Genomic DNA, 22,549 nt, shown 5'->3' with positions numbered 1-22,549 from the left:
TGCTGACGCGCGAGCCATCGGAGAGACTGGAAAGTCAGTACGAATAACATAGCGCACGGTGCTCGGGTTACACGCCTGGAAATGTGGATCTTCTTCGAGCGGCATGGCGAAACCAAAACCGTCCGTTAGTCAAATCGAGGACGGTGGGATTCTGAAAATCCCAAGTTACGACTAGACCTTGGGACTTTTGAAGTCCCACGGCTGCGATTCGACACTGGCGCACGAACTGGATTATATATGTGGAGTGGGGACATGGGTATGTTGTGGGATTTTCAGAATCCCAGCCTCTTCCTTGGACATTGCTTGTTCAGGCGCGCTAGGGCGCTGGGGTGCCCGCCCGTTGGGAGTGGAGACCATCCAAAGGATTCACCATGATGAGAGCAGTCCCATAGACGAATTGAAGTTGCTCTAGCTTTTTAATGTAGCCTGCGCTCATAACGGATGCGTAAGGTTTATTTGCCCATAGCATGGCCGTCTCTTGCGTGGGAAAGAAGTCTAGAGAGAGACGAACGGCAAGTAGTCGCTTTCTGATCATTTTTGTGTCCCGGTACGAGAACAGGCCGAGCCGAGACTGGCATGGCGCATGTCTCAATACAACCCTGCAAGGCACTGGGGCACTCTGGGGCACCTTGGGAACGAATTTGTACGAAAGCCAAGGAAAGCTAATCCGTGATAAGGAGCGCTAAACCCTGCGACCTGCACCTCTTGACAGGGGTTAAGCCGTCGATGGTATTGATTTGACCTCACCCCAAGCTTTCACCCGTCGACTCGATGAGACAGACCATCAAGGACACGCAGTCTGCCATCTAGTGCCGCAAGTCTCCTACAGCGATATCCTCCGAGACACAGGAGCAGCCCCCACGCCTCCTATCGGAGAAGACACCCAGTCCGGCATCACCTCGTCATCGCTGTCACGAGCTGAGGTCATGTAAGCTTCAGCTTCCCATCGCTGCTGCGAGGCCCTTGGCATGCTTAATTTATTAGACAGCCTCGCCATCATCGGTGAACGTCCATCTCATCTCCCTCCCACTTTCTGCACGAAGCTCCATACACTCCGCTCAACCCCCTGAACAAAGTAGGTACACACTGGTGTTGCTGACAAGCCCAGCTAATTGGGTCAGGATTCAACATCATGTGCAGCTGGGTCCTCATACAATATAAGGAAGGAGCAATGTCCTAAATGTAGGGATCGATTATCACGATCTCAGCTGGACGTTCGGCGTAGATACGAAATGGGGAAGCGGGTGATATCTAGTTGTACTCGGCTGCAATGATCACCATGACTGCTAGGTCTTTGTAATATATTATAATTGGTCCGATCCCTGTTCTTCCTTGAGGCCGCTCGCTATCGAATCGAGCCGCTAGTAACGATATCCAGATTGTCTCAATGGCCAGGGCTAGTCTCGCGTCCGTGTGGTGTGCGAAGGCGAGCATGAAAGCCAGCTCATCCCTCCGATCACACCGGGCTGGACGCCCCTTTCTCCACTGACACATCCAGGATTCGTGCCCGCGGGCCGAGTCAGCGGGGTCCCAGACGGTCCAGGCATATAACTGCAGGACGCATGCACACCCTACGTGGTTGCCTTCCTGCAAGAGATCGCAATCGTGCGTCAAGAATATCTTCGACATGGGAATTGCTCCGAACACAAGCCGAAAACTCGACAGGCTGGCCGCCACGCACCACAGAATACCACAATTCGTGGGGCCGGTCAGTCGTGCGCAAAACAGGGCGCTACCTTCGCGACAGGTGTCCACGGCCACAACATTCATCCGTCATCTCTTTGATTTTCCCGAATATTCCCCTCCCAGGTTAACGATCTGGCCGAGAGTTGTCTCTCGAAGCTTTCAGGAAGCTCTGTCAGGAGAATCGGAGAACTGCCAGGTGACGTTTATCGCTGGATTGATCCGGCAGCCCGCTACAAAACGCTCTATCAATGTGATCCACGTTCCCGACGAGATTATCAACAGGTAGAGAAAGCAATCGTGAGTAGGCAAAGAGTTCGTGCCCTGACCATAACTGATCAATACAGAGGGAAGCTTGGAAGACTGTCCTGAAGGTGACAGAGGGGTTGTCCATTGATTTGATCCAAGAGCTCCGCGATGAGGCAACCTGGCATATAGAGGCCATCGACGACTCCTTACAGTATATTGCTACAAAAGTTGCCTTGTTAGAAGCGATCGAGGCGAGTGATCTGAGGATTTGCAATGGACGTGAAAGCTCCGTACGTTCATGAAGGGTGACTGGGAGAACTACCGCATTGTCTTTGCTTTTGTATAGTAATCACTTGGAGAGGAACACATTGCCGTTTACCTCTGCACACCTAATAGGGTGATGCACCTCCCCTGCACCGTTCTGCTGCTCCATTCGATGCATCGAACCACCTCGAGATGCAGCTTGACTGTACCAGTGCCAGGGTCAAACGCGATGGCTCTCGTCGGTGAGCCAAATAGGGAGCACCCCCCGCAAGGACCTCGCGGTCCGCGCCCGATATGGTTGCCTGATGCCTGATGGACTCCCAAGACCCCCCAGCAAACGAAGCGACCCCTCTACTGGGGGGACAGGAGAAACGTAGCCGCCTGACTTCGAGTCAAATGCTGGCACTGCTTGTTTTCCTCTTGACTCTCGTCATCTGTATCCTGGGCCATTTCCTCCCTCTCGTCCTCCTTTTCTACACATCAACCAACGAGGCTTGGGTTGAAAGGATCACGATTGCCACTCCTTACTTCTTGGATTCTCTTTGGGATTATTCCGTGGAGTTGGTCTTGGACTACACGTCCTTTGAAGCCCTTAGAAAAGATGCAGCTCCCACGAGTGCCACCGATGTCGAGGCAACAATCGACCCGAGGGAAGCAAAAGTCGACCTGACGGAGGCAGCAACCGACCTGACAGAGGTAACAACCAAACCGAAGGAGGCAGCAATCGGCCCAATGCAGAGGACCATCAGGAAATCCGACGCGCCCAATGCCTTCCTCAAGGGCTTCCTGCTGAAAGTGCCGTCGATCATCGCCATGAGCGCGACGAACCTCCAAACGCAGATGTGCTTCCTATACGCGCTACTCATCAGCGTTCTCGTCGCAGTCGTCCTCGGGCTGGGCTTCTACTTGATCTTCTCTCCGCAAGCCAAAAGTACCCAGCACGCCAAGGCAGCGAGGGATGACGCAACGTAGGCCCCCATGGCTGTCGTTTTCCCAGTCGACTGACGTGAATAAGAGAAGCAGGAGAGCCCGACGTTGGCACGAAACAGGATGCCTTCACCGCCACCCGGGCGTACACAAGATTACTGCGCTTCGTATGGGGAGAGCTGCAAGTGCTCTTGCTCTGGCTGTCCTATCCTTACATCGACCACAAGCTTTCTATTACCTTTGGCCGCGAGCTGTATGGGTTTCAATCGACGTGCGACAAGATGATGCAAAACTTCCACAGAGCCTGCAAGATCTGGCGAGCCATGCGCAAGAGGGGCTTCTGGTGTACGGCTGGCACTGGGGCCAAGGACGCCTGGGCGGCGCAACGGCACTCATCGTAGGCTTCCGCCCGTGGCGGCGTGCGACACGGTGCTAACGCAGTATAGGGACGAAGCGCGACCGACGTCACCGGCGACGGATACCCCAGCAGAGATCAAGAGCCCCAACCAGGCGGAGGGTGTTCTGGACATGCGGGTGCGAGCCGATGAGAGAGTTGTCCCCGCCTCTGTTTTCAAGTTTCTGTCATCAATGCGGCTGTTTAGTTGCATGTTCATGGCCAGGTAAGTCGACAGCGAGGTGTCCACGATCCGACTTGAGCTAACGGCCACACGCAAACATAGCCCGATCCACGACTGCCTCCAACAAAGCGCTTCAAGACTCAGAGCCCCTTGTCCGCAGCCGAGATCCATCACAAGCAGGCAGCATGCCGACGAGCAACGATGTAACGTCTTCGACGCTGGCGACGACCGCAGGGCAGCATGCATTCGAAACAGGGGAGGCTGATGGATGCTATGCGAGGGGTTCGCTTCCAATGGTTGTGAACGGGGGAGTCCCCGCGCCGCGGCCTGGCCAAGTGCACGAACAAGCGGGGAGCTCAACATAGATGTCAATACGCCATAGCCCAATCAGTTGGATCACCATGCACAACGCCTGGGCTTGATGTGAGATGGGGACACGGGATTATAGCGACAGAATGATGATCGATGTGAGGATGACTCGAAGTGATTTGACCTCAATCCTGCCCATACAGTATTCCCCCGACCCCCTTCCGCCCTCCACACTCAGGCTCGAGATGAGGCCATGTCAATTTTGAGGGGAGGGCTGAAACTGTTCATTCCGTCTCTTCCGTTGCCTCTCTGTCGCATCATCGAGTTGCTGTTGTCTGAAAAGACCTAGCAAGCGTTAGCTTATTGCATAGGCGTCCACAGTCCCCGGGGACTCACCAATCTCCTTCACTTTCTGCTTGTCCTTGTCAGTCACCCATGAGTACCGGATAGCACGCTCTGGATATGCTGAGAGCAAGCCGACAGCTTTCCAGTCAGTCGTTACGCTGACTTTAATCATCCGTACTTGATCCCTGTCATCGAATTGAAGGCGCCCTTTTCTGTCGGTGTCCGGGATCGTCGTCTTCCTGCGTTGGAAAAGAGCTTGTACGGCACTGTCTACGCGTTTGACGTCAAATTGCTCCCGGAACCTCTTGCCAACTTCCTTCCATGCGGTTTGCTTGATGTCTTGATCGATGCGGACGTATGCAACGAAGTCGCTTTGCTCAACAGTATAAGCGCTATGGTGTCTTCGGGGCATCGTATCTTTGATGGGGAGCTCAAGAATGGTCGTGGGCTTGCCAGGGTGGGGGGGTTATGCGTTTCGGCGTGAGGGCAATTCGAGGTGCTATTCGACGTAAAGGCTTTGTTAAATAGACAATAATGGTCTTGATGATCTTAGAATCGAGGTCGAGGGCACGAAGGAGTGGTAGGGATATCAGTTGCACCCGTGACAAACCAGGGGGCGGCACGGACGACGGCCGCCCTTGCCATGGCTCGAGCTGGCCATCAACAAGCCACCCTGAGACCGGTAAAGGATTGCTTTACAGGGACGCCGATCGCAGCAACAGCGCCTGCGACTAGCTGATTGGGGTGGCGTGTTGGATGCCAGGCGCACGATGTCACACCAGCCGAGCCTATGCCAGATTACCGCACCGCCTGCCACGCTCAGGCTAGTATGACGCCTGCGTTGGAAATGTAAAGAGGTTGTAGGATTGCTTTTGCGTTCATGGCCAACCTTGCACCTGGTCTGCGTGCGGTCGCCGACTTGGCGCCTCGACCGGATGCTTCGCGGCACACCCGAACGGTCAGTGTGCTGGGCTCGCCGACTCGTCCAGGGCGTCCAGCTCTGACGGAGGACTGGACATGTGGGGCCAGCTGGCGGGAGGTAGCCCCACCCTGCGTCACGTTCCTGTCAGCTGCAAAAAAGTAGGCCGCCCGCACGAGACAAGAGGGAGCGCTTTACCGTTGTTTACCGTTGGCGACGACCCAGGGCAGCCTGCATTCGAAACAGTGGAGACTGGGAGATGACCCCGAGTCCGGTTGTGGGCAGAGAAGTCTCGGCGCCTTGGCGAGCTGGCCGCCTACACCAAACAGTCGACCCAGTCGCCGGTGGCGCGAACACCCCGAGACGGAAAGTGAGGCGGTTGTACGGAGCACGTGGGGCCGCGTAGGCCGGGTGCTGTCCCCCTGGACTTCCCTCCTTTAACAAGACGCGCAGCACGCGCACAGGTTGGTCGCGGCGGTACACTACGTGTCCCTGTCATTCGCCTTGCACAACACAGACTGGGGCGCTGCGCGAGCGCACGTTCCCCATCACGATTCGCTGGCCAAGTGCACAGACAAGCGGGGGTGCTCTAAATTGACGTCCGTCGCCAACGGCCCAATTATGTGGGTCGCCATGCAACCTGTTGATGTCGTTTGTGGCTGGCCTACAATGTGTCGTCCTGGGACAACATCACGAAGTGCGAGAACCCGAGGTCTGGCGCTGACTGACGGGGCCCGCTAAGATGGCTGGTGACGACAGCTGCCGTCTTCCTCAAAAGGACAATGATAAAGCCCGTCGGCTCCGCGGGCAACGTCTTTGTAGAACTTATCGTTGCGAGCTGACTCTATTTCTTATACCGAAAGGAAAGTGCGACCGACGTTGAGCGACAGAAAGGGGAATAAAAAAGGGCTCTGATTGATCTGGAAAACCCCTTCAAGCGAGTTGCTCTCCAATCTAGGCATCCCCCGTTGACAAGTTGAAATATTGCTCTATTTGCTGACCTAGCGCTGCGACATTGTCGTGGCCGAGCTCGTCATAGGATATCGGCATGAAGGAGTATGGGTTAAACTTTGTCTGCTTGGGAAAGTCAGCAGCTACGTTGGCCGCTCTTCCGTCGACGCAGGCCCTGTTCTGCGGATGATATGGTGCCAGGCTGTCGAAGTCAGGTAGGTTGCCTATCTCCGTGGCGACAAAGGGAGCCGTGGAGGAAGACAAATCGGGTTGCGGATGGCCGGTTGCGGATAGGGGGGATGCACCATTGTCGGTATACATTTGAACGTCCATGTCGGTAGACTGTGCATCGGTGAGGTTCGTCTCGGGCGACGCTGACCCTACGCTGTCACCGGGATCACGATCGGTGATCGGAGAGACGTGTCTCATCGTAAAACCCTTGCTTTCCAAGCCTTTCTCGACATGGCGATTCGTGTGTCTTTTGCACAAGTCGAGTCGGACAAAAGTCTTGCTGCAGCCCGGCAAGTTGCAATAGTAAATCAGCTTCGGTGCATGGTTTCGGAGGTGGCGGGTGCTGAAGTCAAGATCAGTTCATCTCATCGTCATGTCCGGTACGACACTTACAGATAATCGACTTTACGATAAGTCTTGTCGCAGTAAGGGCATGGGAGCTTCTTGTCCAACAGATGCACCTCGGGGACGGGACCGTCCTCACTACGGGCCCTCTCCTTCTTGGTGGTCTTCCTGCGCTTTTTGACGGAAGCGGTGTTGACTGTGTCGAAGATGCGCGGCTTGGAGTTGCCCGTTTGCCAGCGGGTGCGGGCCATTTCGAAGGACGGGGTGGGCGATACTGAGGGACAACGGTATGAAGGGATATTCTGAATGGCAATCGATGTGCCACGGGAGGGGAGGTGAAACGTGGATGCGAGAAGAAGACGTGACAGATGAGCGCAAAGGAAGGTAAGAAGGCTATGGGAAGACCACGCGGGGAATGGGAGTGGTCCCATAGAGGGGCTGTCGGGAGTGGCGGACAGATATACTATTGGTGTCGGTTCGACAATCACATCCTGCACACGTGTCAACAGGGGAATAGGCTTCGCCCGCTCAGGATGGTGTGTTCCGCGGCGGCCCAGAGCGGAAGGGGTCGGAGAGCCAATCTCGGCACGTTCATGTAGTCCAGGCTCGTCACGGCGATCGCAGGCTCACGACGGCTCGCTTGTGGAGGTGGTGGTCACAGGATGCTGCGTCCCTGCAGCCCTGTCCTTCGAGCCAGCAGGCCTGGGATGCAGGCTTCGGTGCCGCGGATGAGATCACCCCTGAAGCAGGGGTACTGCCTCGATGGTAAGCTTGATGGTGGGCGTACCAATCCGCCAGGCCCCGCACCGCGACCAGCTCACAGCAAAAGAAAGCCTACTAGCGGAAGCGTGCGAGCCACCTTGGCGTGAAGGGCGCGAATCGGTTGCCATCTGCCTGACGTGGGTGCACCCGTGCCGGAGCGAAGGTGTCGACGACATGGCCTTCCCTTTTTCGGTCTGGCTGACGGCTTGAATGAGTATAGGTATCGCGGCTACCGATTGCTTCTCCACGTTCTCTCTGCATTCTCGTCCCTGCCTATATCTTCGTCCCTACTGCGGCTTCGTCCTTGTCCATTATCTCTCCTTCACTCGTTGAAATGGAACAGAGCCCATCAAGCGAAATGGAGAACGACAAAGTGCCCACTCTCATCCGCCATGCACCCTACTGGTTGCCGAATATCATTCTTTCCACTGTCCGCTCTCTCTTCACAGACTGTCTCCCAAGCAGGAAGAAGAACCGACAGGATGCTGTATGTGATCATGGCTGTTATTTGGAACGGCGGTTAACATGTCAGCAGCAATTTCCCGTCGAGGAATTGAAACTCGAGCCCGATATGTGAGCTACGATGTTGCCTGCCACAGGTTCCATCATCTGACAGATATAATTCACAGGACAGCAGCCGTCTACGGTGGAAGCCTGGAGAAGCCTACTCCCCTGTCTACGAATGTCATTGATCCATGTTGGCAGATGGATGATCACGATCTTGCCACGGTCAGTATGGTGAACATGCGCAATAAGATCACCGAGCGGGATGAAATCCTTCGCCTGATGTATGGACGTCTGACGCCTGGGGGGGCGGTGACGGTTCGCGAGTTCGTTTGGATCCCTCCATCCGAGGTCCCGTCCGATCGCCCGGACTCCAAACCCGCTGGGAAACTTTTGTCCCACATGGACGCTCAAGGCGAGGCAAAGGACTTGCCCTTGTTGGCTTACCCGGACATATGGAGGGAGCTGAAGAATGCTGGGTTCACCGGTCTCCAGGAAAATATGTTGGGCCCATACCCAGTCGAGGGACTTATTGAGAAGATTGAGGGCATTGTGAAGGAGCAGATAGATTGGGAGGTTTTGCCCTTCTCTGACTCTAGATATGAGATTCTGAGCCGAGTTGAGAACGACTTGAAACGGACTAAGCTGTTTATATGAGTCTTCCCTCTCCGTGAAGCATTGTCACCAGCAACATCAGCAGAGACACTAACGACCAGAAGGACTATTACGACGGCCTGCAAACCAGCAGAGTAATCCATGGTGACCGGGTCAAGAAGTCAGATACTGCGCTATCGCGAAGCATCGTAGCGAATGTGTCTTCTGTACGGCAAGAATGAAGCGTGTTTACACAAGTATCTGCATAATTGAGAGTTCTGCTTGCGACTGAAAGGTACATAGTGCGCCGGGACGTGAGATGTCCGCTCTGCGGGCTGTGGGGCATACCGTCAATATCTTTTGACATCATCCTTCGCTGGCATTCTCGACTGTGCGCTTGTATCCGCCTCCCTCAGCAACCCGAGTCGTTTCCAGCGGGCAGAGAGCGCGTGCTCTGGTGACAGGCATACCTTGCGCGCCTTTAGATGGCTGACTTTCTGGTTCCGCATGGGTGTAACTCACCGAGCCTTGCCAGATGTTGCTTTTCTGCCGCGAGGGAATCTGTAAGAAGCCTGTTCTTTGGATCTTGTTCGACCTGGTCCCAAGAGATGGCCGGAGCCCCGTGCTGGCCACAGGGAGGTAACGGATCACAGTTGCCGCAGAAACGATCGAGCTCGGCGTTGTAGATGCAACGCTTTCGCGGCTGCTACCTTCCCGTCGTCGGTGCCCGTCGTGCCACTGATGCTCGTCTCCACGCCTTTTTTCGTATCGCCAAGGCCCGTCTTCCTGTTTACTTGATGGCGGGAAGCGCGTGCGGATGGCCTATGTATCGGCCTGGGGATCGGTGTGTGGTTGTATCCTCCGGGGACTTGACATCGCCCTCATGTTGAGGAGGCTGCTCGTGAACTCGGGTAGGCAGTGGTAGTGGACGCTGCAAGTTTGCGGGTTCATTAGCGCGAAAACAGGCTTCAGGAGGGGAACGAACGCTAGGAGTCAGATGATGACCATATAGTGGGTTTTGGCCGCCATGGAAGAGAAATGGGGAAAAGGGAAGCCCAAGACGGGTGGAGCACTAATCAGTGTGGGACTGTTCGGGCTTTTAATCACCTTACTTTCTTTCCATCGCAGCCTGAGGCTGCAAGTCCTACCCAGCCAGGTGCCACTTGGAGACGACAACCCCGCCCGAACCTGCCCAAGAACCTCAGGAGCCCGATATTTCTCCAGCGCAAAACCTACAGCTGAGCCCATTTGATGAAACTGGTTTGCCAGTGCATTACTTCAATGGGCCAGCAAGCCATCAATTTGGCCGTCTCAAATGATGGCGCCTTCTCTTCCGATGATGCGGACATCGGCAGAATGGTGGAGAGATTTGCGGACAAGAACTACCCGTTCCAAACGGAAGAGGGGCTTGCATTTCTCCAAACAGTCCTCAACGATAATGTCTAGCCCACCCTCTCGGATACCATTCACAGTCTGTATCGTGTCGCGTCTTGAGGAACATCCGAGAGAGCGTTGCAGTAGGCGACTGGGCACGTGAACTCTGGTCGCCTTGGTTGCTGGGCGTCAATTTGTTGGATTAGGCTGCTCAGAGACACTCGTGTCAACGGGGTACGAAATATGAAACTCGGCCACAACGGGGGATTCGCTGTGGCTGATTGATAACGAGGCGCCTCGCTGAGTAATGATTGTAGGTTAAAATGCGTATCTTGAGCCAATCATATTGTGGCTGAGTCCACTTTAAGGCTAAGCCTGTCTTGGCTTGCTTGGTCGATTGCATCACCAGCTTCAATCTAGAGTGCACGAACGTCGTGCTGTGGACAAACACTACGCGCTCCTGAAGAGCCAGGAAGGAGCCGCAAGATCCGATGGTTGTTTACGAGGCTGCATTGTTGTTGCTGAAGCGGGCGAGCGAGTCAATGATATGCCAGTCAGTTCCTTTAATGAGATGGGGCGATACACAACGGAAGCAACAGCCAGGATCTGTTGGCAAAGCTTCGCATGCTTCGACATCCTGATCTATCCCAGCTTTCGCTCGTAGGGCATCAAGGTCTCGTGCGGCGGTGGACGAGTTGTAATATCTTTCCAATTAGTCTTCACTCCAAGTCGTGCCGCTGTTCCCGGAACCTTTGTCGTATCTGAGAGTAGAGCCTTTCGTCCTCCTGTTCCCACGGCTTGTCTCCAGGGAAGACAGTCGTTCGCAACCCGTTTAAAAGTGGGACGAGTGGCTCGTAGTACTGCGTGACATTATCAGTGATTGTCTTCAAGAATATTGCCTCCTTTGCCACAACGCCCAGCTTCATTCCGGCCAGCTCTTCTGGGTCGACGTAGTTCCACTTGTCAAATCTCGGGACGACTCTGCTCTCATCCGGTCCGTTATAATGGATGCATATCCAAAACAAGACCCAAAAGAACGACTCGAGATCGTGCATGAACGAATGTTGCTCGCCTAGAAGCGCGCCGATCGCCATGAACGCTCTTGTGCCCGTTTTCCCTCTTGCTCCCGACGCACCGTCACGATGCTCTTTGATGGCCAGATCTAGGTCGATCAAAAAAATGGCCAAGAGGAGTTGGTATTGTCCTCATTAACCATGAGATTGCTGATCGAGATGTCTCTGTGGAGCAAGCCTGCCTTGTGCAAGGACTCGTGCCCCTCAACGCAGCCCTCCAGCGCAGCAAGCAAAACCGATCGGGAGCTTGCCTTGTAGATGGCTGTTCCGTAGTCGCGCAGGATGACGCGCCTGTGTATCCGATTGGGGATGACATCGTTGCCTGCCTTTGTTGGTGATGCCGAGCAAGACCGTTTACCAGGCGGCACGGGGGCGCCGGTCTGGCTCGATGACCGCTTCACGCTCACGGTGCTGCTCCGACCTGTTCGTGGAGGTCCTGTCGTACTTGTGCTCCAGGAAATGACCGAACGTTCCGGCCGATAGTTCCTCGCCTCTGTAACGTTCAGTCCCCTTCGAACATTACCTCGGATGTCGTCAACTTCACCCCGAACAATCACATTCTCATGGTGGTAGTGCCGAGCGACGTTAACTACACCCTTGCTAGCTGCCTCCTTGAGCAACTCGCCTTCTTCGTCACGCTCCGGGTATTGCCATGAATCCTTGACCACGAATTTGGTTTGTGGGTCTTCTTCGCGATGAGCTTTGCAGCATGTCGTTGCCCGGCCGGCGATGCAGGGCGCGCGTTTCATCAACTTGTCAATAACAAGTCGCTCTGCCTTGCCGTTTCGTGTGATCTTGATGACCCGTTTGCCATCTTCTGCAGTGATCGAAGGGTCGAAGCCAAGCTCTTCCTCGTCCATCCAGAGGAACCCAAGGACCGTTGATACGAATTGCAGTCCATCGTGGTTAATGTCGAACTGTTCGGATGCGATCCCCCCCAGCCGGTCAAACATCCATATCCTCATGAGCGACCCGCAAATGGTAAAGCCCAAGACGAAGCGACGCGTATCTTGAGCAGTAAGAACTTCCCTCGCATACCTCCCCAAGTCGAGCCATGCTTTGGAGGCGATGTCGGCGGATGGGTTGCTCTTCAACTCTCCGGGGACGAGTATCTGTGACCAGCGGCATCGAGAGTCGCTTCTTGCCTGGGGATCGTTCACGAACCCGATGTCCAGCTTGCGTTCTGCGGTAGAACCTCGGATCGGCTTGTTGGGCTGTGCCAGCGGTCTTCGATGGTCCAGAGTAGGCCTAAATGACTCTGCGAAAGCCGCCAGATTTTGGCTGATATCCGCGAACCAGCTAAGCACGCCGTCTTGGTTTGCATCGTTCGGCCATCCTGTCCACCCCTTGCGAAAGAGAGGGCAACTGCCTTCCTCGCACTTCTGGAATATTGCCTGAGACGCTGTATCAAGACCGACCACACCTCCGAAATATGCCTCGTGGAATCCAGGGAGCCCGACATACATTCTGCCGAGCTCTTCCCTGAGCACAAGGTCCACGTAATTGCGATGCTCAGATGAGTTCGCGAAGCCGCTCGTGTTGCGGAGCCATGGGGTTTGTTGGAGAGAGGATGCTATCGATCGGGGTGGCGGAGTGGACTCGGCAACTGCGTTGCATGTGACCCCAGAGGAGGGCGTCGTCTGGATCTTCGGTAAGCGCTGAGCTTAAGAGGGGCCTGATCCTGTCGAAGTTGTAGTCATCGGAGACAACAGCTGCGTTGAGGGTCAACAGGTCGTTGAAGATGTGCTTTCCGCTCGTCTTAGATTGAAGTTGACGTGCCGCCGGCAAAATCTGTAACGTCGAGAGAAGGACAAGGGCAATATTCTGGAGTTCTGCTGAGAGTCAGCAGTGTGGGACCACGGAGTGGGATTGGATTACCATCGTCGTCAAGCTTCCCCAGCGCTGCTGGGTGGGAGGGAATGTCGCGGTTCGTACAGATGGACTTGAATGAAGCATTAAAGGCCTCGAGGCCTTTTCCGATGGGGTGCTCCTTGATGATCTGCGACCAATGTCGATCTGCCATAGTGGGCGCGTCGTTTTCGAGATAATGTTGTAAGGTAGGGGGATCCGTCACGTCGCATCACATGTATGGAGGAGCTGTTGGCGCCAGCCTCGGGTCGTGGCGGTACATCGTGGCTCAGACAAGGCACGTGACTTCGCGTTTCCAGGTGAGCCCGATATAAGTACCGCACCAATTTAACACGGGTGCCCCACTTCCAGCACTTCTCATTGGCTCAAAGCCGCTCGGTGAGTGGCCAGGTACGTACTGCATTCTGCCTCACTACGTTCGTATTGCCAGCTGGCAGACCGAACGCGACCCCAGCATCTTAATAAGCCGGGCACCAGGCTACAAATCTTCAATGAGAGTGATAGGCCGTGCTTTTGTGTTCAGCCCGGTCGAGACAGGTTCAGTAGGGACCTGTCTCAGCGCGATATGATTGGCTTGATGTTCTCTCAATGAACCCCACTGGTGACTGCATGAGGCGTATCGCCGACTGGGAGCCACAGCTGTGGCTGAGATTGCAAGATGACACGGTTGGCCGGCCAACCTCTGACAGGAACACAACGACAAGGTGAACGGAGCCTGGTAGGAGATCGACTCTGATGGACGACATTGAACGGACTACTCAAAAATCCAACCAACGTGTTCACCACTGCCACCACACATTAGCTGCATCATCACCATATCCTCAACCTCAAGTGTCCGGCCTCCAATGCTCTCAAACCCCTCGAAAGCTTGCTTGTCGTGGTTGAATCGTACCATGATTGGAAGCCAATCAGCATTCACTCGAATGTCGATGAACAAGTCAGAACCAAAACACATTAGGTATCCCCCGTCAACCTCCTCCCTTTTCCCCGCTCCCACCTCTCTGACCCAACAGCGAGCGCCACGCCCACGCTGCCATGAATACACCCAGCTTTCCGATACATCGACCCCCTGCAAGTAGGCTCGTGTTGCTGAGATATTGACTGAGTGGTTTTTCTTTAGCTTCTTCGAATAGGGATGTACTGAGGCGATCTGCTTTCGTTTCCCTAATGGATTCGTGCCTTGTAAAATATGAGAGCCTGAGTTGATCTTGGCTTCAAGTTGAGTAAGCCGATCGCGGAGTGCAGTAATCTCGGTGATAATGCTTTCCCGGCTGTCGAGAGTGACCATGGTGGGATTGAGGGTACTGGAAGCGTCGGTACAGTCATTCGGGTCGAAGTTGAGGGCTTCATCGTCCGTGCTTGTGTTATAGATAACGGGCTCTCCGTCTGCTTTCTCTCCCTCGTTGGTTGGGTTCCGATCACCCACATCCCTATCAAAGGCATCGTCGAGTGGTGGGATATCGGCAATATCGTATTCGTCACTCGCGTCTTCAGGTGCCAAGACGTTGTCGCTAGTACTGAGATCGGTACTGGTGTCGTCGTTGTCGTTTGCCCTGTTATCTTTGATCTCGTCATCGCTGATATCCTTGTCGTTGGCCTCCAAAGAAAGGGTACTCGTCAGGGATCCTATGAATGACGACACAGCGAGGCCCTGATGGCAATGCGGTCGAGCAGGATCTTGTATGCTGTTAAAAAGGTCCATATCATATTCTCAAGAAGGAAGGGGGGCGATGGGATACCTTTGATCCCTCTCTGCCGTAACAACAGACCCAAAACGAACAAGTAGGCCTTCAGTCGTATTCGGCTTGTTGTCGGGCTTGTGAGGAGTCGACGAGGAGGATTGGCCGGCAGAAAGGCACTGGAGAACGAAGGGTATTTTACGAAGCAGGGATGGGGTCTTTCAATAGTGGTCTATTACCTTTTCGCCATCGTTGATGACGGCGAGCGAGGCGTAAGGAGAGTCGCAATGTCAAACAGATCGCCCGACACGCGGGCCAAGCAGCCAGACAGGGGGGCTGGCCTCAGGCCCACGTAACAGCCTGCAGTGCGCAGTCTCGACGGTAGAGGTCAACTCAACGGAATGCTTAAGGTAGGGACGAGGACTCGCTGTCAAGTCCATACATCGAGAAAGGGGGGGGAGTGGTGACTGGCAGACAGCTGCCTGCCCTAGAAGCTAACGCGTACGGTAGGCAGTATGAAAGGGCCAGGATGGAACCCCGACGAGGATGAGTTGAGGTATGACGTATACCCCTTAAGTCGCGCTCGGAATGGCGCATTTATGTAAGCGATGTCGTAGGGCCATGTCTTGTCCTAACTCAATATATGGTAGCAACCCGCACGATCAAGGGCATCCATAAGAAATCCAACCATGTTCCATCACTTGAAATCCCTTTTTAACTTCACCTCAGTACATGGTCAGTTGGTTCTTCCCGTTCCAAACGAAAAGTCAAACTTGAAGGCCGTTTGAAACTCGACTGTGAGTTCTTTGGCAGGGTTTCCAATAACCGTGGTGTTGGGGAGGACATGCTGGGAATAGAGTTAGCGGGTTCTATACCGTGATGAACAAGTACTCACTTCTGTCACAACAGCGCCAGGTAGGACTCTACTGTCTTGGCCAATCGATACACCGGCACAAATGGTGGACGCGCCTCCTATCCAGCATCCATCCCCAATCCTAACCTCCGCAGCTGTTATCAGGTTATGACTCGTCCTGGGGCTCTTGGAGTCGGTTGGTAGAAGCGTGAGAATAGAGATGTTGGGCCCGAGGAAGCAATTGTCCCCGATAGTGACTCGACCGGCGTTGTTGATTGTGCAATTCCGGCTGATAATCACATTGCGCCCAATGGATATGTTGTATCCGTAGTCGCATGCGAAAGGGGGCTCCACGGCGACCTTGTTTCCAATTCTCCCACTTCGTATTTGTAACTGTGGAGTCCATGTCTGTTGCTGGTGTTCAAAAATCATCCGAAAAGCCGGACCCGGCTGATCGAGCAGAGAGAAACGGCGACAAGCGCGAGAGCATCTCTCGCGATCTTCCACAAGTAATTGATCCCATGGATAATAAGGTCGTCCGGCGAGCATTGCTCTTTTCTGAGTTGTTGAAACACCGACAGAGGGTTGAAGGTGCGGACATTCTGATGCTGGGAAGGATCCCTCGGTTGCACATTGGAATGACGTGTATGATGGCTGGGAACATGTCATTCGTTTCATCTCAGCAGCGTCAGCCAGCTCCATAAGTATGTTGGCCGCTACCTCGGCAAGGTATCGAGGGTCGTCGACCGCATTTACAGTGGTCATCGAATCGGTAGTGGACTTGTCGTCGTCTGTGTTTTGGTCAATTTCCCTATCTGTCGTGTGCCAGTTTGTAGAGATGGCAAGGGTGACGGGCTGAGGGAAATTGGAAATGTAAATGGCCCTGTCGCTGAAGAGATCATGAGAGCGTCTACTCCTTACATATGACCTTCTCTGGGGCTTAATGTTGGTCCTGGGGCTTTGTGAGCCGACCTCGGTGCGCATATTCTGGCGACGCTCAGGATCGCAAGTGCCGCGCTCCATGTGTTGTCGATTACGAAGATCTCTCTCTACTCTAGAAGCAATAGAATCGTTGTCACTTTCAGTACCGTCGTCATCGCTGCTTATATAGATTGGGATGGGACTGAAGGGGTGGCCAACGGATGTGTCCTTTAGAGCCTCTTGAGGAGACTCTATGAGAGATTGCTGGGGAGTACTTATCGTGGAGGACATAATGGCTTGGAGAAAAGGAAGGCCTAGAGGAGAAGGCGAGGAGAAGGAGAAGAGCAAATGGTACACGGGAAAAGGTGGTGCAATCGCTAACGTCACTTTATACCTCGAAAGGCATACCCCGTACTCTGACTAGGACTGTCTTGATCTTGCCCAGATACCGCGCGCAGCCAATGATGGATCTTCCATCGAAGTGGCCATCGAGCGGCTTAGTCTGCCACCGAGGAGGCAATAATGGTGCGCGCGGAACGACAGGAGTAGCACGTCACAAGCTGGGGCACTCGCACCCTGACATCGCTGTAACCCGTTGGAACCCGTGAGACTGGCCCACGCCCCTTTCTTCGCAGCGAGAAGCGCCAGCCTTCACTCTCACCCCTGACGGTGGAACGATTTCTTGCTGTTACCTGCCATAACAGGCAATTGCAACGGCCTGAGAGTCAGTGACGAGTCACTCCTCAGTCTGCCTTGTTGGCACCTCGTGAGGTATACCTTTCATGCAATCCTACAGGGAAGCACATGGATGGGTCTGTTCAATCAGGGGGTCACTACTTTGGGAACATGTCCACCTGTGTGTAGGGGTAGACTCGTGATGACGACCAGTCTAGGTGGAAGGGAGAAGAGGCCTCGCACCTGGTAGATGAGAGCATAGCCTCTGACTGCAAGACGCTGCCGAGCACCCGCACTCCAACCTCGGGTACATAGATCTGGATAACCCCCATCATTCCGTGAGATGACCTGCGAATGGACATTGTTCATATGGGAGAAAAGAAGCTCTGGAGGGAGACCGGGCGGTAACACATTGGGTAATATACTCAAGATTTGCCAGATGCTGGGCCATCTTTCAATACAGGCCATATCAACTCTTGGTATGGTCGTGGCTTGCACTGTAACGAGGGTCCAAGCCAATGCCTGGAACATTCGCCCCTTTGTTGGACTCAACATATCCTCTGTAAGCATTTCGAACTGTCAGAAGAGCCATACTAACATATAAGATCATGGCAACTGTGTACAGTTTCCACGATCTTGCCACGGAGGCCTGGATAATAGTGATCCGAATCAGAGAGGCCGAACAAAACTGGGAACAACTGGGTCGATCCCGGTCTACAGATGGTGTCGAGCTTGTCCGACCGATAGACAGGACAGAAGGAGTGGGTGCCAGAACCCTGGACGGAACCAATATTAATCGGGAAGCATCGTGATGAAGGAATGGTGCAAGCTGCAAGGTGCAAGGTGTTATCCTCGGTGTGTTATTTCACTGGCGATCAAGGCACGGCCTCCATTCGTTTCACATCACATAGCGGGTACCCTTGTGATCACATGTGAAAATCCTCAATGCGCGTAGACTTAGGAGGAAACAATCAAAGATATTATGGAGCCTCAGTGCTCCGAGTCTCCCGTGACACAATGTTTAGTGATTGGCTGAGCCCAGAACATCCAATCACATTGTCACTGAGCGAGGGCATTGGAACGCCAGGGCCTCAAGCACCTAGGATGGAGCATAGCCTGGGATGGAGGATAATCTGGGATGGAGCATATCCTAGGATATGCTACCTTGAGATAGCCCTGATACTAGGATGTGATGTTCTAGGGTAAGATGTTAGGCAAGATATGTAATTATTGCACATTTAATCGTTATTTGATTTAGCCTCAAAGTTGGACATTCCTCTTCACTGTATGTGATTAAGAGAAAGGCCAAACAACAAGACTCACCGGGCTAAAAGCTTGAGAGATACAAGATTCACAAGATGTACAGGCGGCCCATTGCGCTTCACACCACCAGCTATCAGAAGATGTTGCAGAAACGGATGGAGGACGGATGGGCGAGCTTACCTTGGCCTCGATATCCTGACGCCAGCTCAGATTGGCCACTCGTACGAAACGAAGCCTCCGTCTCTGGTGAAGGAGACGTACAGAGTAAGCTCAACACCCCCTAGATTACTGTTATCTTCGCATCTCGTCAGCAAAGAGGCGATGTTCCTCCTAATCTTCTTATAGTGTCGATTAACTAAATGGGTGGTCATATGGTGTCTTGCTTGTAAGAGCATGCAGCACTCGAATCATTCCTTTGTGAAGCTGGCAACGAAAAAACCTCAAATGAAAGCTGGCTGCATCAGCAGCCGCCCCCAACTCCGGCCCGCCGTCTAAAAAAAAAGCACATTGATCGTCATCGACTTCGTCCGTATCCCAAAATAATGCCTTAAGCCTGACCCAAAGACGCGAGGCCTTTTTTGGGTGAATACTTAAATGCGGTAGTAAGGGCAACGAAAGGCTTGTGAGGACATCGCAGGTCCAACTGTAAACGAACCCAGCTTCAAGCCCGAAATGAATTAAATGGCATTGCTGTGTGGTTGGAACATCATCTAGTAGCAGTAGTCCATCGAAAGACAAGTGAATGACCAGAGGTGCGCCGTCCTTGGTCTTTGGCATAATTACTTTAGTGTGAATTGGTAGCCCCGTCGGATGTCTAGCCGTCGGATAGAATCACCTAGGGGAAGGCATACATATGTAGGTAATATACCGCACAATCACATCAATTCAACGTTATCAGGCTATCAGACTTTCCTTTGAGTTTGGTACAGTAGTGCACCTGGAGGGACCCCTTCGTGCGGCCAGGGTCGGACTTCGTGAACAGTTCGTGAATCTTTGTCCAAGACAACCGTTCATCCTCCTCCTTAAGCCTCATCAGACAACGGTCTTCATCCTTCGTGAATGGTCTGCCCGAACTCGAGGCATGCTTCTTCTTGTGTCGTTTCCTAGCTGAACACGAAGGGTCTCGTGTCTCTGCAATGCGGTGATCCCGGCGATGGTCTGCACGCCGGTCCCATGAGAACTGGAGCTGAAATGTTGCCACGCCGTTCACTGTCACGCGCTTCAGCGCGACGTCCTGCAATGGCCACTCCTCAAACCTGGCGATAGACCGGTCCGCGATAGAGTCTCGGTCGGACGACTGGTGGGAGGATGATGATGGGGTAGCGATATCACGAGTTCGGGCATTTTCCGTGGCACAAGTGTTGGCACCGGCCGCTGACAGCCTCGTCGAGGATTGTCGCAAGGTTCGACGTTGAGCTGCAGCGACCTGTGGAGAAGAAAACTTGCGACGTTTTGGTGCCGGCATATCATCTTCGTCTAGGCTATTGTTGCTCCTTCCTTCGGTGCTGTTGATCGACCTTGTTGTATAACTTGCGTCGTTGTCGCTTCCGTCTTCAGACGATGAACCGTCATTTGAGTCGGAATCATGGTTCGCTTCATGTTGAAAACGGGCACCTAGTGCGTTGCGGGATATAGCGCGCAGACGTGCGCTGTGTCGCTGAGGGGTGCTATGGGTAAGGTATGAACGTCGGGTTCGTCTGAGTCTGAGCGGCGAAATGGGATCGTCCGTTCGCGCCTGCAGCCGTGGGATGGTGGTGGGCGTGGATACAGGTGCCGTGCCAAATGGCGATGGCCCGGTGGACGTCACAGAGTCTTCCAAGTCGTAGAAAGCGTTGCCAGTCGTATCGGGGTAGTTGATATCTCCTTCAGCGCGTCTGGTGTCCTGAGAGTTGGGTTGGACCAACTGCAACCCCACGCACATCGATGGGGATAACTGGGACAAAAGGGAGGAGACAGGCAGAGGCGAGGCTAAAGCTGGCGGGCCTTCACTTGTGTCGACTGCTGTCGTAGGATACGTATCTCCCTCGTCAGCGGTGCCATCGATGATCTGGTCCAAAACCTGTGTGTCCTAGGGCGAAGGCAGAAGCCACCGTTCCTGAACTTCGACATCTGGCTCGACTGAGCTGCCCCGAGACATGTTGCCGGAAGAATGTCGTAGACTGCCGCCGTGTCGCGAAAAGGGGTGGAGCGTGTCGTAAGCAGTGCCTGAGATCGTCATCGAGGGGCCTTGGGTCCGAAGGTCGCTCCGCTTATGTCACTCCGTTCCCTTTGCCCACTCAGTCACTCCGTTCCTTCAATTCACTCCGTTCATCCATGGCCAGTATCTCTACTGGTTGAAATCAATTGTCAATCCTTATTTCATTTCATTTCATTCATTATCCTAAAGAATTTGGGCTTGACTCAGTCGCTATGCTCCTTCGTACGGGGCTTCGCCCCATACCCATTTACTAGAACTGTATAGTTAGGGGAAGAAGAGTACTTCAAGTAAAAAGAAAGTGAGGCTATCACCAGCACACCTGTCACGTACACTCATAGTATTCCATGGTGTTCTCCACGAAATCCTCTCCATCTTGTCTTTCTACCAAATAACGATAAAATCAAATACACGCAATCACTGTTCTTCTTGTTCTTCATCTTCTTCCAAAGTATCCTTCCATTCCTTTTCATGGAGTATGGGGTGCAACCCCGTGAGAGGGAGTAACACGACTAATCCAACGGTCCCCGTTCCCTGCTTACCAACCTTCAGTTGTTGCCACCACAAACTGTCACCTAACTTGACACACTATCTTCATCCGATCCCGGAATTACAGGGCTCCCCCCCCTATAACCCATCAATGACAAAAACTCACTTTCCATACCCATTGCAACACTTAATACCGCCAAAACACTGACGGAAATAAAAGAAAACCTGCGCTCCTCCCCTCGGACGGTCCAACTCCCAAAGGATACGTCCAACGCCAGCTTGTCATTGACCACACGAAGAACATCATCCAAGAGATAAAGATCCACATCGTCTAACTCACGAAGACGCCTGTTACCTACCACACCAAGGTACCATCGAAGCCAAGCAACCATGATCCCCAATTCACGTGGCTCCAACTCTCCAATACGATGAAAAGAGCGCGATCCCAACCACGCACCGTACCAAAATCTGCCCCAGCCGAGACGCCGCTCATCCAGTACAGTTCCCAACAGGCGCCCCGACACGTCACAGAACTGACTCACCCAAGGACCAACACTCGGGACCTACAATGCATCAACACCTCTCCACAGTGTTGTCAACAAATGATGCGTTTACTATAAGTAGGCCGTCCCCCGTCCGCACGTCGTCGCCAGTACATGTTACCTCCTCACCTCCTTCCCGCCGTCGCCCAATTCTAAGCTACTAGCTCGCCTTCCTTGTTTTCGTCGGCTCAGCCCCCTCCCCCTTTTCATCTCCACTGTCATGCTGCTGCCTGCCTAGCCTGGCACCACGCCCGGCTTCCCCGACCTGGCCGCGTCCTCGTTGCAAGTCCTCGACAGCCATCTCGACGAGTCTTTCTGTCACGCGATGGAGCTTTGGTCTCAGCTTCGGCGACAATTCACAATGTTCGCTGGCCCTCGCCCAACTGGCCCCGCACGCCCAAAGCCCAGTCGCCGTTCCCGGTTCTCGCGGTGAACTCCCAGCCAGCGTGTCCCTCCTATCTCTCACCCTTGCAACGGGCCTGAGGCTAGTTCCATGCATGGCTGCTCAGCTGCCAATCCCTTGAGCGATCACTTCCGCGTTGCGATACCCCTGACTCCTCGCTTGCCGCGGTCACCGGTCACGAAATGTTGCGATCGGACGAATCAGCTCATTACTCCGACTCACCGCCATTCCTCATGACATTTGATTTTCATGCAGGCAAAAGGGGCAAGATACCTTTACGGCGGCACCTTGGCGGAACTTGGCGACCGCCCCAGCTTCGTGCCCACCAATAGATCGATGGCTCTTGGGAGTTCGGAAGGACGGGGCACGCTGGTGCGTTTCGCTTTCAGACCGGTGAGGCCTCCAAGCCTTTCATCCGGGCGTCGTCGTGTCATCCGATCAAGAAGCGCTCGGACAACTGAGTGGTTTATTTCCTTCCCAACTCGGACGAAGGGGATGCGGCTGGCCAGCAATGTCTCACTTCGCACGACGGAGTACACTTTAAACCTTGACG

General features: G+C 53.9%; 6 protein-coding genes across 6 annotated transcripts; 2 read left to right on the top strand and 4 right to left on the bottom strand.

Moving 5' to 3' along the window:
* Nucleotides 1–1,627: 1,627 nt before the first annotated feature.
* VDAG_05291 (uncharacterized protein) lies at nt 1,628–3,168 on the top strand (the record flags this gene model as incomplete). The annotated part of the gene is made up of 4 exons (XM_009655027.1): nt 1,628–1,708; nt 2,031–2,222; nt 2,294–2,438; nt 2,531–3,168. The coding sequence occupies 4 exons, from the start codon at nt 1,628–1,630 to the stop codon at nt 3,166–3,168; spliced, it is 1,056 nt and encodes a 351-aa protein (XP_009653322.1).
* Nucleotides 3,169–5,590: 2,422 nt separating this feature from the next.
* Nucleotides 5,591–7,052, bottom strand: VDAG_05290 (uncharacterized protein; the record flags this gene model as incomplete). Its single annotated transcript, XM_009655026.1, has 3 exons — nt 5,591–5,832; nt 6,276–6,610; nt 6,850–7,052. The coding sequence occupies 3 exons, from the start codon at nt 7,050–7,052 to the stop codon at nt 5,591–5,593; spliced, it is 780 nt and encodes a 259-aa protein (XP_009653321.1).
* A 1,036-nt stretch (nt 7,053–8,088) lies between these two features.
* On the top strand, nt 8,089–8,724 carry VDAG_05289 (uncharacterized protein; the record flags this gene model as incomplete). Its single annotated transcript, XM_009655025.1, has 1 exon — nt 8,089–8,724. The coding sequence occupies one exon, from the start codon at nt 8,089–8,091 to the stop codon at nt 8,722–8,724; it is 636 nt and encodes a 211-aa protein (XP_009653320.1).
* Nucleotides 8,725–10,726: 2,002 nt separating this feature from the next.
* VDAG_05288 (uncharacterized protein) lies at nt 10,727–12,574 on the bottom strand (the record flags this gene model as incomplete). The annotated part of the gene is made up of 1 exon (XM_009655024.1): nt 10,727–12,574. One exon carries the CDS (start codon nt 12,572–12,574, stop codon nt 11,207–11,209), a length of 1,368 nt encoding a protein of 455 aa, XP_009653319.1. The 3' UTR covers nt 10,727–11,206.
* A 1,357-nt stretch (nt 12,575–13,931) lies between these two features.
* VDAG_05287 (maltose O-acetyltransferase) lies at nt 13,932–16,841 on the bottom strand (the record flags this gene model as incomplete). The annotated part of the gene is made up of 4 exons (XM_009655023.1): nt 15,657–16,841; nt 14,747–14,835; nt 14,119–14,662; nt 13,932–14,066 (listed from the first exon to the last, which is right to left on the bottom strand). The coding sequence occupies exons 1-4, from the start codon at nt 16,530–16,532 to the stop codon at nt 13,932–13,934; spliced, it is 1,644 nt and encodes a 547-aa protein (XP_009653318.1). The 5' UTR covers nt 16,533–16,841.
* Nucleotides 16,842–19,218: 2,377 nt separating this feature from the next.
* On the bottom strand, nt 19,219–20,981 carry VDAG_05286 (uncharacterized protein). Its single transcript, XM_009655022.1, has 2 exons — nt 20,896–20,981; nt 19,219–20,415 (listed from the first exon to the last, which is right to left on the bottom strand). Exons 1-2 carry the CDS (start codon nt 20,935–20,937, stop codon nt 19,249–19,251), a joined length of 1,209 nt encoding a protein of 402 aa, XP_009653317.1. The 5' UTR covers nt 20,938–20,981; the 3' UTR covers nt 19,219–19,248.
* Between the last annotated feature and the right edge of the window lie 1,568 nt (nt 20,982–22,549).

The sequence above is a fragment of the Verticillium dahliae genome, genomic scaffold (genome assembly GCF_000150675.1).
Source record: "Verticillium dahliae VdLs.17 supercont1.9 genomic scaffold, whole genome shotgun sequence".
In the NCBI taxonomy this organism is placed as follows: domain Eukaryota; kingdom Fungi; phylum Ascomycota; class Sordariomycetes; order Glomerellales; family Plectosphaerellaceae; genus Verticillium; species Verticillium dahliae.
This window is presented reverse-complemented; position numbering and strand designations above follow the sequence as displayed.